We start from the raw sequence: 20,276 nt of genomic DNA on the forward strand, positions 1-20,276 counted from the left end.
CACTCACATGATTAGCGACAGCATTCCCGACTTTGACTTAATACAGTGATTCATATCCTGTATCTTTTCATACAATATTTAGACAATTTTGGGACCAATCCTGACGGATGTAGCATGCTATAGCAGGGTACGCTTACCAATTCCGGACACCTGGTACGACCACTAACTATCAGTCGTTCAGGATGGTCCTACTTAAATTTGTAAATCAAAATAACCCATGGACCTGCTAATATATTACCTTGAACGGAAATGATTATTGGACCAGTTTAAGTCCAACAATGACGAACCGTTCGAATAAAAATCGAAATTTCCAAAACAATGCTGTTGAACTTTCATATTTGTTAGTTCTCAAGTGTTCCAGGTTGACTCTATTTTACATTGTCCTTTATTTATCGTCTGCTCAAATGTCTTCCTTTGAACGACCTTGATTTATAGTGCATCGAGTCTTATGACACATCATCATCCTACTGAACGCGACAGAGTACCTCCAAGGATAATATTCGATTGCCTGTGTTCTAGGTTTTTACACATTTTGCAAAAATCATCAGTGTATATATATATATATATATATATATATATATATATATATATATATATATATATATATATATATATATATATATATATATATATATTGACTTGTTGATTTATTTCAAACAGGGGAAACTATTCCCATTTTACGAGAAAACCATGGGAGAACGGGAAAAGGATCCTTTTTTGGCGGATGAGGACGGAGACAACGCCAGCAGCGATATTGAAATGGTAGCAATGCGTGACAGTGACAAGAGTGAAGACGTATGTTTGAATTTTGCTTTGCATTGTTTTCCTTTCTAGATTGCTTGAACTTTTAATCAGGACGTACGACTTTTCTAACGTTTACAATGGAAATTTACGTATGAAATGAGAAAACGGAATCCATGGTTGACAACCTGGGTCCACTACCATACCATCCAATCACGTCGAATCGTTGAACTTCTAGGGCAAATGACAAATTAGACGATGTAATCATGTTGAGGCTTTTCATGTGCTTCTAAAACAACAAAAATCGGCATAATCTCAAAAAACAAGCGCTTTCGCCTGACCAACAAGATTGAATACTGTGTACAGTGAAATTTGATAAATGTCAATTCAAGGAAAGAAACAATGACGATATTAATATTTATCGTGTCTCATAATTAGTGAATTTTTTCTTGTTTCGGACGGTTAGGGTGCCTCTAAAATACATTAATTATGATTTCCAGGTGCATGGTTTAAATAATAATTACTTTTATTATATTTCGTCAGCATTTCTATACAAGTTTATACAAACCTCCAAAACTGAAGAAAGAAGGACCAGTGCCGTTGAATCCTCATCACACACATTTCATATTCGTCAAGAAAGACGATCCCAAGAAAGAAGAAGATTTCAGAGTCAAACTATGGGCGGAAATTCAGAAACTATTGACTTCCGGGTCATTAGGTAATGGGACACCTTCAATATTAAATGCAAACCGGCCTAGTCTCAGTTACCCAGACTGCTCTGCGGGGTTCTCTTCTGGGGCGACCGGAAGAGAACCCCGCACAGAAGTCTGGGTAACTGTTTTATATAATTACTTTTTGGATTATTTCAGTTCCGTTAGTCTTAGAGATCTACATAATCTATTTCAATTTGACTACCAGATTTAGCTGAAAGAATAGCGATCCTTTTGTTATTGTTTTGTTTTAACAATGAATTGCAATGACTACCAATAGAGGATTTGTCAAACTCAGACACTACTTTTGAAAGTACGAATCGGCACTCACGACACAATGATAGAAGATACCCATACTCTTTACACGCTTTTGAAGAGGAAACGTGAAACAACAATTAAAGTACTGCCGTGATGTAATCATACCGCTGCCACCTTCTGTGGCTTAGGCTATCATTTTTTTATTTAGTCATAATAGTTTAATGATGAAATCACGCCTAAAATTGACGATCTATTGATTTTAATTTCTGTCTCCTAACACTCTCGTTTACACTGCAGGACAAACTCACTCACTCACTCACTTACTTACTAACCTATGAACTTACTCAATAACTTCCTTACACGCTAGCTTGCTTGTTTGCTTATTTGTCTCCGCATTTGTTTATGGTACTATTTTACGTTTGCTTGTAAGTTGCTACTCATATCTACTAGCAAACTCTTTTTTTAAACGGGGAGGTTGTACCACAGCTCATACTCAATGTTTCATCCGCACTCGAAGGCCGAGAAGATCGCCCCACTGCGGTCGTCATGATCCAACTAGAAGGTGGAATAGATACGACGAAGACAGTCAGAAACACTCTGAAGAAAAACACACCGATCATCATTTGTGAAGGTACAGGAAGGGCGTCCAATTACCTGTCCTATGCGTGCAAACAATGCGATAATCTAAGGTAGGTCACATCTGATTTCATTTTTAAATTTCTCTCCCTGTGAGGCGGGGCAAGGCTGTTTTTTGCAACATTCGTCACCTGTGACTATGAAATGTTCTGAAAATCAGGCCGGTCAATTAATATCATATTTAGTATCAGGTGCCAAGAGGTACGTAATTCCCACGTTAATTTATTCACTTCCCTTTTTCGCCAAAAAATTGTTCCTGCAGTCAGTCGTTGGATTGCCTGAGAATTGCTTTGTTTTGACAAACGTTGAGCTGTAGTCTCTGGATGAGAAATGCTTTCTTCTTTAGAGCAACTTATTTATATCGTTTGATGTTCAGATCGTAGGACCCTCACACTTACCTCATTCAAACGTGTTCGCTATCTGTAAGGGATGGACCATTTGATATTTGGGGGCTAATTGACTCTGGAGCATCATGTTTTTCCCTATGCTTCACCTGGAATTATTTTTTTCAACTGTGTGACTTCTGGCATCTTTTATTTTTACTTCCGCTTTCAGAAGATTGTTGTTTTCGCGCGCATAAAGGCGCGAAATATTTATTATTTCTGTTAAAATGCTTTCCTTCATATAACGTGACAGAAATGAATAAGGAAAGAAATGTAAAGCAGGACAAAGTTTACTTGGAACTATAGGCAAACAGCATCTGCTTCAGAATGCTTGAAAATTGGAAAGAAAATAGAAACATCCTTTACTACAGCAAAATTACTGATGGAGACAAAAAGTCATCGAGGTCTCAATCTGTAAGAAAACCGCTACGACTGTTAGTGATTCACTTTATTTCAGGTAGTCTAGGGATAAAAGTATGTGGCACAGCAAACCGAATAAGGATTTGAAGGACTGAAAGTACATAGCGGGGAGGTAGTTGAATGCTGAAATATCACAATTAATCCAATTACTTTGGGGTTTGTCAGGAGAGGGTGTACCCCTCTTGATGCAGAAAAGTTTGAACCTTATTGTACATATTAAAATAGGGTTATTTGGTGGCAATTTTGAGTATTTTTAACAGAGTTTGGATGAAGACTCAAAATAATTAGAAACAAAATGATTTCCCATAGGGAAAAGTTCAATTTTTTACTGCTTAACCCTTTCACCCCCAGTTCCCTGTGTACAGGTCCAACTTTACCATAGAAAACAATGGATTTAGGACAAACCATGGTGGTGAAAGGGTTAAGGCAAAGAAAAGCAAATTCAAGCAAAGAAATCAAATTGCAACTTCTATGTATATGCTACTGAAGTGCTTGGGATTTGCAATGTTTCAAAAGTTTATGTGATTCATTGGTTCAAATTTAGGGTATGGCTATTCACTGTGGAATGCAGCTTCTTTTTGGATATTAACAGGTGTATCTCTATAATATGCTTTGAGAGACAAAATAAATCATAAATTGTGGATATTATTAAGACGGCAAATTCTTGCACAAGGAACCCTTGTTACATTGCATTGCAAATGCTGTGCTTAAAGTTGTTAGAAATTGAAAAAGAGTAGTTCGAGAAACATTCAATATTGGGGTGAGTGCAGGAACCACTTTGTGTACAACAAATACTTTTGTTGATAAATCTTGATAAATAAGCCTGGCGCGGCATCGTAAAGAACAACATTGGACACCATATCCAGTGCAGGCTATGTTGACAAGCTGAATTGAGTATTGAGTATTTTCAGCTGCAAGGATGAGAAACTTTAGCAGAAGCACAACAAATGAATGACGATACTTAATGTTTCATATTGAAACACTTGTTACGCGTAAAACGACAGCAAAAGAGTGAGTTAAAATATTAATCAAATTAAGGTATTTAATATAATGAAATGTAATGAATTCAGATGTTATAAAAATGTTGTGATCAAATGGTGCACTCAAAATGAACATATTATTAAAACAGAACGTTTGAAGTGGTGCCGAGATTGAAAGATACTATAAAACGATGAGTCCAAAGGGCACGCTGAAATTTGAAGATGTTATAAAATGGAGCGACCTGAGGACGCACCGAAAAAATTAAGCAAACATTTGAAGTAACTGTAAGAGCAATATTTTTAACTTTATGTCTACTGGCAATCGTTTTTAATTATTTTCTGCCATCCTTGGCTGGATTTTTTTTCAAAAGAGACCCCTCGGAATCTTTTATTCCCAAAGTCTTTCAAGCTCCCCTCGATGTCAAATGGTCCACCCCAATAGTGTTGTATTGAGAAAGTCGCTCATAGCAATAAACAAAAGCCGTTTCAATTACGTCTTTCATAGTGATCTCCAAGATCGATACCCTGGATACTTTAAACGGATGATTGACATTGCACATCCCGGAGTCGACGCCAAAGAGCACCGGATCTTGTTGGATAATTTACTGAGAAATATCAAAGACATTATGGACATGAAGAATCTAGTAAGTTTTGGAAAATCATTAGCTACGATAATATGTTTAATAACGATGACAAGGCAATAATACAAACAATAATAAGGCAATGACAATATTTTTATAGAAGTCTACATTGGGCAGTTGAAGTGGGACTTGTAATCATGCAAAACTAAAAAACAACAGATCGCGAAAAAATCTATCTGTCGTAGTTTGGCACGTGTACAGGACCAACATCTACATTTTAAGAACCTTGATAATGTTGATTAGCTAGCATATCATAATACCTTGTCATTGTATTGAAATCACCCGGAATGTCAAACACTTAAATTTTTTCTCACTTTGCTCAGTGAAATTTTCCAGATTTCTTACTAAATCAAGAAAAAAAATCAGGGACACTGTGTAAGCTTTTGAACTAGAAAAAGATTTAGCTAATATTTACTGATATTTCAAAATCAGAATGATTAGAAAAAATTATAAAAAATTTAGCGTCTGAGTATCTGTCCCAGACGCAATCTACTTTAAGCCTATTAAATCGACTCCGAAGTGAGAAAAAGTCGGAAAGCGATTTCTACGGGTTTCGGGAAGTTTACTTTGATATGATCTCATTTTTAAAACAACAGGGCTAAAACACAAAATTCGCATAGAGGAAATTCATAACAATTGCAAACATTCTTGAAAGAGGAAGATGTTGATTGTTGCCGATATATTTTACTATTACAGATTGAAATCTTCGACATGGATGGAGCACTAGAAAAGGTCGGGTTCGATCTTACAGTTCTGAGAGCATTGCTGAGAGGTATTTCATTTTCACAATTAAAGGAAATCAGAGACAGTTTACTATTGTTGTCTTTACTTTATTCAGTTTTATTACTATGAAACATGGCCTAGAAGGGCAGAGAGAACCTTTCGTAACATCACATTTGAAGTGTCTGTAGTCACACAATCAATGTTGTGCTGTGCGACGTACGCGTACGGTGAATTCACTGAGTTCCTGGACGAGTTACGTGATGTCAGGTCAATAGGTCATCATAATGCCGACATTGACTAATTAACTAGATTGTTCATTTGCTTGAAACGAGTAAACGTCCATGACACTATTGATTTCAGCTCGCGGTGTGAGTAAAGAATACCTAAGACTAGCCTTTGAGTGGAATCGTTCTGACATCGCAGAAGAAATGTTCAAACAAGACACGATCAATCTTTATGATTCTGATGTAAGTCATCGCCTGACATTCGTATAATTTTGATAGAGCAATATGCAGAAACAACACAGACTGTCTCTTGGAGTGTGCAATAATTTTCAAGGCGCCTAACTCGTGTACATTTCAATCACAAATTTTACTGAACACCTTTATGTATTTCGCTTCGCCAAGACTTCGGTCACGGTCATAGGGGACAGTTGTCATGTCCGTCCCCAGGCGGGGGGGGGGGGGGGGGCAGGGCTGTTTTGGTCTCAGCACAGGCTTCTTGTTGCTATCGTTTGTTTTTATACATTTGAGTTTGATATGTATTGCTGATAAAGATTTACATTATCAACCTAAAGTGTCTTGGTCTTATAGAAAAAAGATTTCTTGTTGACGTTGGTCTCTTCACTGCATCATAGGCCCTAGTTTTTCTACGGGCTATGACTGCATGCATAGTGTCATGTGTGATAATTTTACGCTGTTTTATCACGAGTGTGATTGCTTAATGCGCGAAAGCAAGCAAGTATAAGTTACTGATCTGTGGACGCTGTCATCAGATTATCACCGTTGACGATTTGGAATCTATACATCTTTAGAATGTTGCAGCGAAATTTTGAATATTCAAAATTCTAAAGATGTATAGATTTCAAATCATCAACGAAATTGATTCGGTTATTTCAGACACAAGGGTTGATGACACGAGCTCTCCTTGAACGAGAGAATCGAGTTGGTTTCGTTGCGTTACTCATTGAGAATGGACTTCCCCTTGACGAATATCTCACTCTGGATCGACTTGAACACCTCTACCAATCGGTAAGTCCCAAGGCTGACTGGTCACGCGTCAAATATGACACAGAAAAGAATTTATTTCGGAGACAAATTATGAATGTTGACTTCAGACAAAGTTCTAGCTACAATCAAGACATTTGTTAAAACAGGAAAACATTTAATCGTTTCATTTCGCTTCACTTTATCAAGGTTGCATGAAAATATCATATTCGCAAAATATACGTGATGTCTTTTGAAATTTTTACGGTCAGGACTGTGGTTTTGTTTCCTAATGTCACTGTGAGTTGTCAGCAATCACAGACATGTGATACCACTTGGTGTGTTTTTCCCTTTATAATATTCCCTAAGCATGCAAACAAAAGTTTGATTCCAACACTGAAAGAGGTAAGCAGAGTGTCTTTCCTTTTCGTAGTTATTCTTGAATTTTGGAATACTATACAGTGTGGACGTTTTAAATACTTCTCATACTTTTGTCCTACTATCCTCGCTGAGCCGAAGGAGATGAGAGAGCTGCATGCAATTAAGGGTTGTGAAAGTGTTTACTTTAGCATCTTTTGCATTATCATTACCATAACAGTGATAACAAACATCTTCCTCCTCCTCCTCCTCCTGTTTTTCCTTCTCCCTCTAATTCATCATCATCATCATCATCATCATCATCATCATCATCATCATCGTCATCATCATCATCATCATCATCATCATCGTCATCATCATCATCATCATCATCATCGTCGTCGTCAACATAATCACCACCACCACCTCTACCGAGACAATCGTCATCATCTTTGTTGTTATCATCATCATTATCTTCAAAGCACCATCATTACCATCATCGCCATAATCATGATCAGTGCTATCAAAAGTCGAGTGTCCAATCAATGATTTGCCCCTCCTTTTTCAGTTTCTATATCAGATAAGGACAATAAATAATCCCTTCTGCCGTTTCACCAATCTGATTAAAATCCGATGTAGTGGATGGGTCGGTCATTAACGCTATCGTGTTAAGGTCTTTTTTTTCTGCGGTCCTCCCCTAATTAGTAGTGCAACTGCAACCATGGTCCATTATAGTTCGTTATGGCGGAAGTCTCTCGTTTTTAATAACTCGGAAAAGATGAAAGCTCAGCAACTTTATGCAAGCTACACGTGTAGGGTCAGTATTTTTCATGCATCGGGTCTTTTAAAATGTATACTAGCCTTCATCCGGGGATTAATTCTGCTCAGGCCCTACACACTCACAAACTCAAAAATACCAGTTCCCACATGTCTTGACTTGTCAAGTTTTGTTTCTTTCAGAAAAGAAGAACACTTTCATACAAAGGTGACATAATACCCCTCATACGCAGACTTATGCACAGTTACTACAAAGCACCTAAATGTAAGATGTCCTACAAATATAACTTACTTCTTTCAGTTTGAACACGGAAACCCTCATTTCTGCTGCTCAGGTTCTCGTTTACGTTTTTTACCTAGCTTTCATGATGCATGATTCATTCTGACGGATTGGTTCGTATAAACTCCGTCGTATACATTACCAGTTGGCACTACTTGAGCTATTTGCACGCTATTTTTCACCTATGGTGCGTTAGGTTGTCGATTCTCTGCCACCAACTTCCTAAATGGACTCGAACAAACGTGAACAAAGGCTAAAGTGTTGTTACACGTGTCCGTATTTTACTGGGTGCCAACCTTACGAGTTCAACCATAACGTAGAATAAACTATCACGCATAGTTCGGAGGAAAAACAGTCGTCGGAACTGCGCCTGTGCGATTTTGTTTACCAGCTATGTATCTCGTGCACGATATCTATATGCACCTCATCATCATAGCTGCAACGTTTAAATTATACGATTTAGATTATGACAGACATGTTTTAACTTTCATCAATCATATCATACCTTGGACACAGTATTGACTTTGGTCGTATGGGTCCCACACGACCTTTGAGCGCAGTTCCAACGACTGTATCCCTTCAACGAACTCCCTCGGTACATGTCCTGGGCGTCAGCAGCGGGAAGTTGACTCTTGATGATGCAATTTCTCCTCCTCCATGACGATAACTTTTGTTCGTCACATCTCTTATCAGTGATTAAGGGGAACACCTTTGCCGAACCCTACTGCGAACTGTTGATATGGTCCATTCTGGACAACAGGTGAGTATACCAACAACGTGTATTAGCACTATATATATCTGTGACAGATACATGTTCAAACCATTCTATATATTCCAGATTTATACGAAATATACGCAAAGCCAGCTGTGAACGAATTTCATACTTAATTCAGTTGTTCTACACTAGTGAACTATACAATTAAAGTTACGATATAGACTGACATGACGCATAACCTTGACTAATATTAGGCAAATGTACATGTGAAGTCAGTTGTCGAATAACTACCATTTCCTGTACGCAAGAACACTCAACACTCACTGCAATTAGTTCTCGCGCACCTGACTTTCCACAATATTACGGTAGTCATTATGTCACACTCTCCGCTTTACTGCTCGCCATTATTATGAAAAATGATTGACACACACGACACGGTGATACTTTCTCTAATATAGACCAGAAATCACCGAGTACATGTGGGAGAACGCATCAGAACCTCTCTCATTGGGATTGGTCGCTACCAGGCTTTATCGATCCATAGCGTCATTGGCTGCTGACCCGGATGAAGCTGCCACATGCGCAGAACACGCCTCGTAAGTTATTGGCGCCTCGTAAGTTATTGGCGCACTTTAACAGGGTATACGAAATTCGTACCGAAACTGACTAAAGAACAGTTGTATATTGAAAAACGTGAAACTGAAAATTATATACATGCAGTGTTATAAATCAAAGCGAGAGAGAGAGAGAGAGAGAGAGAGAGAGAGAGAGAGAGAGAGAGAGAGAGAGAGGATTTATCGGATCGTAAAATCTATCTCACTGAACCTGTGTAGACTCATTTTTGCAGTACTGACTTCTTACTTTCTACCACACGATTCATAACATGATTTGGATTGTGTATAAGTAGATTTCTTATGGTCACGATTTCTTTTTTCCACAGTGAATTTGAAAATAAAGTCTGTTCGTACCTGAGTGATCTAAACGCCTTGGACGAGGACGTGACAACAGCTATTCTTCGAAGCCCAAGCCCAATGTGGGCCAATCAAACACCATTGGATCTTGGCGCTGTGTCCACGAGCAAGGTCAGTTTTGTCCCTATGGCTGGCATTTGTATCGATAGCACGACCAATACGTATTAGTTATCTTGAACTTCAAAAACTAGTTCAGGTTCAGATTGCAAAAAAAAGATTTCTCGATGTTTTTAATCATCAAATCCGAAAGCTTGATGGAAATCTTAACTTTTCAACAAGCAAACATGTATATGTATATCTGTACAAATAGACTGTGATAGGATCCCCGTCATTGCCATAGTTTACAAGAGAAACTGGCACCTGTTCCAATTTTACCACAGTTACCATGGAAAGAGAAAATCTAACCAATCACAGATTTTAAGCGGTTGGTCGCTTTTTAAAAACGGCGCCCTCACATTTGCAATTTGAATACCAAGGAACACCCCTTTGACCATATATGGGCATATTTAGATAACAGGTGACTGTATACCTTTAAGTACCAGAAATTCCATGAGCGATTTAACATTCAAAATCATGAAGTCTGAATATTTATATTCATTCATTTCCTTGTTTAGAAATTTTTATCACACTCTTGCTGTCAACAAATATTGGAGGAAAGATGGAAAGGACAATTACTTTACCCGACGCAACTCAAGGTATGAGTAGCCTATATCCTTTTTTTCGAGCATTCAAAATATAATGGTGTATAAAACTTGGTGCCCCATACATTCTTGTAAAAAGACTACAATATTCAAGGAAGTGGTTATTTCGACGAACTACTATGTTTTGTGATCGTCTGCATCGGTGTTTTGCGCAGTGAAGTATAGTAACTTGTAATAGTTTCTACAAAATGACTCGACTAATTCACTGTCAATTTATATCATATCAAAGTATACTGCCCCTTGCTTTTTGCTGGCAGCACCACATGAAATGTACTGCTGCTTTCTGCAATCGATCAATTTATGACCGCATTATCGTAAAAAAGTACAACGTTCAATTTCATTTCAACTTCATTGATACGACTGACATTGAATATTTATTGTGGTCGTTCAAAAACAAAACGTGATTCCAGGTGGGCCTTTTTTATATGGCAAAAAAAATACACAATAACTGAAGCAACTGTACAGTCTATAGTCAGTATACATGTGTTTGTAAACAGTGTAAGATTTTCCTTCTGTTCTTGCCAACAGGTTTTCTTTGTGACGATTTTACCATTTTTACTGCTGATGAGAAAGTTCATGAAGTTCAAAAAAGGTGAGTCATTTGTAGATGCCAAAGTTTGTCAGTATGCTCTATCGAATTTACCAAATTTTAATCAAACTTCTTGTTATTTAGCAATAAGTGTGAAATCCATTAATTTCGACTCATTTTTCTATAGATTGGCGCAATGCGCTGAACATTTGGTTATATCACTCAATCGTATAGTTTGTAGTTGACATGAGTATTGAATGGAAATTGTAAAGGACCGGTCGATCCGAGGCGATGTTCGCAGAGGGTTTATTTGCTACTGCAAGTCCACTTCCTCGAACTTCTTTCCTAGACCAATTTATTTTTGACAACTGTATATATAAAAGATGAGTCAATCCGGTGACAGGAGTTAGTACATTTCCTGCGCTAAAGGCCTCGCCTTTTGTTGGTGTTTAACAGTAAATGCGGCAATTTCACAAAACTTGTAACACGATTGGAACTAATTTGGGATAATTGGGTGAAGTCATGTCAATTTCATCTACAAATGTAATCTCATCTAATTTTCTTTTTACGTTACACACTTTATGTTTATGAGTAATTTGTAATATTGCGACATTGAACAATAGGGCACCTAACATTTTTGAGAAATGCGAAAAATATGAAAATCCAATTATCCCAGATTAGTTCCAATCGCGTTTTGTGCTCTTTCTGTTGCAGATATGAATATTTTCAGAAGATTTGTCGAGTTTTACTGCGCCCCTATCACCAAATACATGGTCAATTGGGTAAGCAAAGACATACTAAATTTGTTAACGTTTGATATTTAAATATCATTATTGTGGACAAGTCAAGTCATTTCGGTAAACCACATAATTACATATCGTTCGTACTTCACGACCGTAGGTGTAAAACATTCGCCGATTTATGAAGTAGAAACCAGACACTCCCCGTTACTCTGCCTCGTAAAGTTGGTGTATCGGTACAGAGTTGCTATAGCCGATCAAATCGAACAACGTTTTCCTATGTCTTTCGGACATCGGAAAACGTGTTATAGAGTCAAAAAAACTATATCTGAACATTGGGCGTAATTGGATGTAAAAAAACTGTATAAAATATGTGACGTAACTCTATTGATTTCATACACTGTATAATTCTGCCTTTTATTTCATTTCAGGTTACAACGTTCTTATTTTTGGTGTTCTTCAGCTTCAGGACACTGTACTACACACCGGAAGGGGGTGTGGCAGACATTTTGTTGCATGTGTGGCTTCTCACTTTGTTCCTGGAGGAGCTGAGACAGGTATTATTTTGAAGGCATACGTCTGTCAAATGTTCTTGTGCATTGTAATACGCAGAGTATACTTGTAGTTGTATCACCCCTATTTGTAACAATCAACCCTATTTGTAACAAAATTTAATTTTCAAAAAAACTTTGCCGTATATGTTGAAATATTAATAAAATATGCATATTTGTATGTTTGAGGGCAATTTTCTTTTTTTTTCCTTGTCAAAACTCATTTTTCCGAAACTGCTTTTGTTACAAATTGGGTTGATTGTTACAAATAGGGGTGACATGTGTGTATTACCCCTATTTGTAACAATCAACCCTATTTGTAACAAAACCTAAATTTCAAAGAAACTTGGTAACAATCAACCCTATTTGTAACAAAAGTTAACCCCATATAGGTTTAGTATGATTTCGGTCAGAAAACAAGATTTTTAACATTTTCGACCGAAAATGGTGAAAATTGCCCCAAAACAAACCTTTGGCATGTATCTGCACGACTTGATTATATCTTACGAGTAGGGCTCTTATCCCTAGGAACCTGCATAACGAAATTTAATCTCACGAGCATTTTCGGAAAAATGAGTTTCAACAAGGAAAACAAAGAAAATTGCCCCCGAACATACTAATATGTATATTTCATCAAGATTTCATCAAATACGGCCAAGTTTCTTTGAAATTTAGGTTTTGTTACAAATAGGGTTGATTGTTACAAATAGGGGTAATACAGTAGTGACTATGCTAGCTATGACGACGACGGTGATGATGATGATGATGATCATGGTCATTATCATGTACGTCATCGGCATCATCATCATCATCATCATCGTCGTCGTCGTCGTCGTCGTCGTCGTCGTCCTAATCATCATCATCATCATCATCATCATCATCATCATCATCATCATCGTCGTCATCATCATCATCATCATCATCATCATCATCATCATCATCGTCATCGTCGTCATCATCATTATCCTCCTAATCATCATCATCATCATCACCATTATCATTCGCGTTGTCGTCGTCTTCATCATCATCATCATCATCATCATCATCATCATCATCATCATCATCATCATTTTCTAAAACATCGTCCTCTTCGATAATATAACAATTCATTGGTTTTCCGCGTTAACTCATCCTACCAGCGTCAGCTAGATATTTGACCAGAGTAAGCCGGGAGCTCGAAATGACTGGTAACAATCTGTAATCTCATGGAGAGGACACCCACTGAATGTTCTTCAGTACGAGCCGGTGCTCAGGTTCTTGCACACAAAAATACTGACATAGCATCATGGGCATGTCAAGTGAAGTTGACGGACATTACTTGTTGGTTTTACAGATGATAATCCCACGGGGTGAATATGAATCAGTTTACCAACGATTCCGATCTTGGTTGTCCGTTTTCTGGAATTGGATGGATTTTGTCGCCATACTGCTAACATTGGTCGCTTTCCTGATCCGCTTCAACACATTGAAAGAACCCTTGACTTATGACATCAGCAGGAACCTGTACGCCATTACGTGTGCCATGTTTTGGATATTAATACTGAGGATGTACCAGGCTAATCGGAAGCTTGGGCCTTTCTTGATTATGATAAAAGAAATGGTAAGAGCACGATCAATCCAGTCCACTCCTTTTTGGCGTGTTTCAAGGTCTTTCCCAGAACCATGGTTTTCAGGCAGTATGCGCCTCGAAGACAGATATTCGGTCTCAATTTTTCACAATATTCTTTCGGCCTACCATCCGTTGAGGCTATTCTTGAAGCTTATGGAGTGAATGAAGTTTTCATCGGCTTAGTTTTTTGAAATTGAGAATTTTATGAACTCACGCTAGTCTGAGATAACACAGGGATGGCGGCCATTTGAATTCAAGTATCGATTTGTTTCTCCAGTACGAACATTTACACAATGACCCAAGAATTTTATACTTAATTTTGAAAGAGCATTGCTTGAAAGACAATTTGAGCAAAAAGTCGTTCATTTATGAGACGCAAACTGCACTTGTAACAGACTTTGTTGAGAATGTCTAATACATTTATTATCACTATGGACGAAAAATATTAAAATGAGGTATAACAAAAGCCCCAGAATAAGTCTTATACAAAGTCGACAGCGACGTAAATTGCTTCGAAAATGGTTGATGTTTTAAAAATTCTAATCATAGGTTAAAATAAACGTCAAGTTCTAGTGAACCACGATATGAAACCTTGCATTGAAAAACTTTCATTTTTCTCACACAGAAGCATTTTTTCTATTCACATTCTGTTCGTTGTATACTCATTCAGAAAGGTTTGGATTCAAATAAAAAAACATCGTCTTTTCTCTACAGTCAACTCTGTATATCTTACATTACAGATTTGGGCACTGATTTGGTTCCTCCTGGTTCTGATTGTATTCGTGATTGCCTTCGGCGTCGCTGGAGCAGCTATCCTGTCGCCCAATGAGAATCCATCTCCCGCAAGGCTCGTCGATATATTTAAGTATCCATATTATCAAGTCACTGTTGGTGATTGGAAAGCACGCAGAACCAATACGTCTTGTGACGAAGAAGGTAACACACACAGACACAGACACAGACACATACACAGACAGACACAGACACAGACATATATATATATATATATATATATATATATATATATATATATATATATATAACATAAATGACTTCAATTACAAAGTAATAATATCTCTTACTTAAGTTTTATGCATCCTGGAATCTTCAGATAGACAGAACTAAAAGGATCCTTAGCTCTCATTTATATTTTAATATGGTTGGACGGACCATTATTTTGTGTTTCTAGGTGGTGTTAAAACATAATATATATATATATATATATATATATATATATATATATATATGTCTGTGTCTGTGTCTGTGTGTGTCTGTGTGTGTCTGTGTGTGTGTCTGTGTCTCTGTGTCTCTGTGTGTCTGTGTATGTGTCTGTCTGTGCGTGTCTGTGTGTGTTATTATACATAAGTCATCATACATGTGTCATTATATATATATATCATTATTATTAATATATATGTATGTGTGTGTGTCTATGTGCCTGTGTATACAATCCATGCTTCCTCCAGGCACTTGACAGTGTACTAATACCCGTACTTTATGAACTTCACTCAGAACCACCGTCAGAATCACTTGACGAGTACGTGTACTCCGTCTTGCTTGCTGGTTATATTCTCATCGGGAATGTCTTGTTACTGAATCTGCTCATCGCTATATTCAGGTAAGACCGGCTGTTAGACTTTCATTTAAGGAACACTTCATCTAATATTTGCAACAATTCAGACTTTTAATTAGTTTCAATGGTGTATTTTAAATGCCATCACTTTCATGTGATATTAGTATTAAGATTTATGTAAAGATATCTACTATCCCAATCTAAGTATCCGATATAAGATGTATTCGACTTCGTCCCTAAAAAATAAAATTTCTTTCAGCTTTTTACTTTGTTGCCAGGCCTAAATGTGAGCGATGGGACTGAATGTGAAGGAATAAGCACAGATAGGACGATAGAGCAAATCCTAAATACTATGCACAGGACAACTGGAAATTAATACTCTAAAATATGATATTTGTTCATAATTATTAATATAATAAATCATAATTATGAAATATTGATATCACATAAACGAGTTCGTATTTCACCCAGGTTGCTCTTCCTTTATGAGAAGGAGAACTCGATAAAAACGCTATATGCTGCCTCGTCAGCTGTAGTAGAAAAATTAGTTTTCTAAAGAATTAACAGACATGGAAAAAATAAGGAGATTGAATATATATCTTAATATCCCAATTAAACAATCAGAGTTAATAGTAGCTATTAAATGTCTGAAAAATAAAAAAGCACCAGGTGAGGATTCTATACTAAATGAAATGATTAAAGCTAGTGATGGTCTTTGCATTAGTAGCTTACTGAAGTTGTTCAATCACATTTTAGATACTGGTCATTTTCCAGAAATCTGGAAATCTACATTATTGGTTCCGCTTCACAAGTCTGGGGATAAGTTTGACCCAAGTAATTACAGAGCGGTAGCTCTTTCTAGTTGTCTATCAAAGTTGTTCACATCAATTTTGAATAAGCGTCTCATCAACCATCTTGAAGATAAAAATCTTTTCTCACCTTGCCAGTTTGGTTTTAGAAAGAACAGACGTACTTCTGATTGTGTGTTTCTATTAAAGACTGCAATCAATAAAACATTATGCAAAAAAGGGACTAAAAATTCATCAAATCATCTTTAAGTGACATTTGTTGATTTCAAAAAGGCCTTTGATTCTGTTTGGAGAAAGGGTTTATTTTTAAAAATGCAGAGATTAGGAATAACGGGTAATTTCTATAATGTTGTTAAGTCCATGTATGATAATACTCAGTATAAAGTGAAACCGTCAAACAAAATTTCGGATGGGTTTCTTTCTTCACGGGGGGTGAAACAAGGTTGTAATCTTTCACCTACATTGTTCAATATATTTCTTAACGATCTTCCAGATATATTTGGTGACATTTCTGACTTCAAAGTTTCCTGTTGATATGGGTGAATTTAAGTTAAATTGTATTTTATATGCTGACGATTTATTTTTAATGTCAAAATCTGCAGAAGGTTTACAGAATTTGTTGAATAAATTACACTCTTTTAGTAAAAGTATTGGTCTTTCAGTAAACACTAAAAAAACAAAAACAATGGTTTTCAATAAAGGCAACCGTTTAATAAAGAAGTCATTTTATTATGAGAAAAATGTAATTGAAGCTGTAAATCAGTATACATGTGTAGGTATAGTTTTTACACTAAATGGAAAATTCAAGCAGAATCAGTTTACTCTTAAAAATAAAGCAATGAAAGCTTTATTCAGTATCACAAAGTCAATTTTAAGTGAAATAATGTTGAGCCCAAAGCTTTGTTTAAAAATCTTTGATACGTTAATTGTCCCAATTTTATCTTATGCTTCAGAAATCTGGGCAACAGAAATTACAAGTACTGATAATTGCCTTGAAGGTCTGTGTGTGTCTTATTACAGATTTATCTTGGGAGTTAGTAAACGTACTCCACTTGAAGGGATAAGAGCAGAATTGGGCAGATTTCCATTAAAGATCAATCTTTATATGTCTGTCATTAAATATTGGTGCAGGTTAAATAGTTACCAGGAAATCATATTCTGAAACAGGCACTTCAAGAAAACATAGACATAAATTCTCCTTGGGCAAATTTTATTCTTTGTAATTTGGGAAGTTACAATCATATGAATGTCTTCAACTCCTTAAGAGTGACATCATATGCCCAGTTAAACAAGAAATTAAAAAGGAAGATATCAAGCGAGTTTTTGAATTCTTGGAGAGAGAATATGTCAAACGATACAAGAAAAAATGGAGGTGGTAATAAATTGCGTACATATAGAACTTTCAAGATCGGATTTTATTTTGAAAAATACTTAAATAATTTGTTAAATTTTACTCTTCGCAGAGCTTTATCGAAATTTAGATTGAGTGATCATAGTTTAAATATTGAATTGGGTAGGAAAAGTAAGCCAAAATTGCCTTTGAAAGATAGACTTTGTTTCAGATGTGATAGCAATGAAATAGATGATGAGTTTCATTTATTATTCTCATGTAAAAAGTTGATCACTGAACGAGTTTTATTGTTACAAGAAAGTGGAATAGATTGCTCCACTTTTTCCGGTGTCACACAAAAAGAAACGGCCCCTAAAAGGGTTATGGAGTATAATTTTCTAGATCTTGCTATATTCTTGAAGAACACTGATTTGTGCTGACCATCCAGTAGCCTTCTCACTGTCAAACAGTTTGTTTATTGTACAACTTGGATACTTTTATTGTCCTCTTGAAAGTGTTCAGTTTTGTACTTTGTCCAATTTTGAAATGTACCATACCACACTCTCTGCTAGTGTGAGTTGAGTATAATAGATTGATTGATTGATTGATTATAGTGTATGAGTTGCGTATGACATAAGTGGCCGGCCGGCGCCCATGCCCGGCCAGGCCGTCTTCTATACTAGGACTCCAGTAGTATACTCCTATAATAATTTGATATCAGGGATACAATTGAGCGATGTCAACAACATGGCTGGCCCATTCAATGTTATTGTTATCAGATGTCTGCTAACTGTGTCCCTTGATTTCCACAGTACTGTTTACAACCGAGTTGAGAGTAACTCTTTGACTGAATGGCAGTACAACAGATATTTCGTCATCACCGAATCTGAAGATGCGCCACCGCTTCCAGCCCCACTCATTGTACTTTCTCACATTTACGAACTGATGAACTGGGCGACCAAGTGTTGCAGGACAAAACCAAAACGAGGTACTATATTGCGCTTTTAGCTCACGTGTGTGCTATTGTCGTACCGATGTCTCCATGTGTGTCAGTGTTGGCCGTCTTTTGGCACGATATCTCAATACAAGATCGGTAGACTGAAAGATCCGTTGCTCGTGAGGAGAGAGGGGTGCAGAGAGCGCCCTCAAGCGACTGGTCTTGCTAATGGCCGGCCACTGGACCCTTAATCGTACATCGCTGGTAAACCACAGTCGCTGTGGTCTATTCCGCTCTGCGTCTACATATATGCGCCCGGCGCCCCATAGACGTGTACATATGCCTGCATATGTACACACGTCTATGGGGCGCATACATATAGACGCAGAGCAGAATGGACCAAAGGTGACTGTGGGTAAACTTACGGTTAAAACCGTCACGAGAGCAAAATTTTTGCAGTCTGTGAGCGACTGATTCGGATAGGCATAGAGCGGAATCGAGTTGATTTCGGCCGAAAATAGTTAGGAAAGATTGTTTTTCGCGCGCGGTCCAAATCGGGACCTCGTCCGCCGGATTTTCGTATCAGTCAGCAGCGTTGTGGTGGGAGGCCGTATAACGCCGGGACACAAAGCACGGTATGCAGGGCTAGGAAAAAAAGATATTAAAGTTGAATCTTCTTATTTTTTCATTAATCAGTAAGAGACAAGAAGAAATCGAAGTTGTACAAAGAGGACTTCAAGAAGTACGAGTCAGAGGCGATGGACACCTACAGACGCCGTGCAAAGGAACAACAGAAACGTAGCAATGAGGAAACGTTAAGGAAGTTAGACGAAAGGTAAACTTGCAGCTGCTTTACCATCAATTCTCTTTTTGTTTATCAAGAAAATATATTTACATTCTGTTTGCGATAAATGAGGGCGAGGTTGAAAAGGAGGGGATACATGGTGGTACGAATCGGGTTTACTTCAATATCGCCTATTACCTTTCCAGTTTGTTACAGTTGACTGGTGTCAGCTGTGATCCTACTATTGCCTTAGTTTTTGTTGTTTTGGCAAAACCAAACCAAGGAAGTGGTTTGTGAGCAAATGACGAACATTATGTTATTGTACTCGTACGTGCATGTCAATAAACAAAAGTGTGAACAATTAATGATACAAACACACTTTCACCGAGGGAATCATGTGATATTGTTGGATTCTCTGTCTTTCATACAGGGTACGAACGTTACTAGAAAAGGTGAGAGGTATTGGAGAAGAACAACAGAAAATAATGGCCAGGAAACGAGAAATTACGACAATGAAGTAAACTGAATACAAATTCACACGAACAAAATACTCAACATTATTACACATATTTTATGTCAAAAACTCAGATCAAAAATCAAGAAGGCTTTATTATATAATTAATCGTACTATAAACAGCTTCTAATATTAAGAAGATACCGACATCGGAATGGTGTTTGCTACAGGTTTGCTACAGGTGCGAAGCATTTGGCTACCCATGTTTGCAATCACGGATTGTTATCTCGGCATGCAGTTTGCTGTGCGATTGCTGTAGCTATATAGCAGTGGTATAGACCCTAATCCCGGACCAAAAAAGGATACCATCCAAGCAATGGAGTCATTGAAAGAAGAAATACTCAGAGAAATGAAGAAAACGGAAGAGAACTAAGGCAAATGGAGGACTTGAAAGCCCCCTCC

At 37.2% G+C, this 20,276-nt stretch overlaps 1 protein-coding gene across 1 annotated transcript in view; it reads left to right on the forward strand.

Annotated features, from left to right (window-relative positions):
• Nucleotides 1-20,276, forward strand: part of LOC139120552 (transient receptor potential cation channel subfamily M member-like 2) — a 67,988-nt gene extending 47,712 nt beyond the window's left edge. Inside the window, exons 4-25 of the mRNA XM_070685026.1 lie at nt 661-795; nt 1,285-1,459; nt 2,227-2,398; nt 4,634-4,772; nt 5,466-5,541; nt 5,853-5,959; nt 6,611-6,742; nt 7,067-7,102; nt 8,015-8,096; nt 8,805-8,871; nt 9,285-9,422; nt 9,767-9,908; nt 10,412-10,492; nt 11,027-11,090; nt 11,742-11,809; nt 12,199-12,324; nt 13,652-13,918; nt 14,668-14,863; nt 15,440-15,545; nt 18,452-18,627; nt 19,273-19,411; nt 19,791-20,276. Of these exons, the coding sequence (XP_070541127.1) occupies nt 661-795; nt 1,285-1,459; nt 2,227-2,398; nt 4,634-4,772; nt 5,466-5,541; nt 5,853-5,959; nt 6,611-6,742; nt 7,067-7,102; nt 8,015-8,096; nt 8,805-8,871; nt 9,285-9,422; nt 9,767-9,908; nt 10,412-10,492; nt 11,027-11,090; nt 11,742-11,809; nt 12,199-12,324; nt 13,652-13,918; nt 14,668-14,863; nt 15,440-15,545; nt 18,452-18,627; nt 19,273-19,411; nt 19,791-19,881 (2,715 nt within the window). The 3' untranslated portion in view covers nt 19,882-20,276. The remainder of the gene's footprint in view (nt 1-660; nt 796-1,284; nt 1,460-2,226; nt 2,399-4,633; nt 4,773-5,465; nt 5,542-5,852; nt 5,960-6,610; nt 6,743-7,066; nt 7,103-8,014; nt 8,097-8,804; nt 8,872-9,284; nt 9,423-9,766; nt 9,909-10,411; nt 10,493-11,026; nt 11,091-11,741; nt 11,810-12,198; nt 12,325-13,651; nt 13,919-14,667; nt 14,864-15,439; nt 15,546-18,451; nt 18,628-19,272; nt 19,412-19,790) is intronic.

The sequence above is a fragment of the Ptychodera flava genome, chromosome 20 (genome assembly GCF_041260155.1).
Source record: "Ptychodera flava strain L36383 chromosome 20, AS_Pfla_20210202, whole genome shotgun sequence".
Classification (NCBI taxonomy): Eukaryota; Metazoa; Hemichordata; class Enteropneusta; family Ptychoderidae; genus Ptychodera; species Ptychodera flava.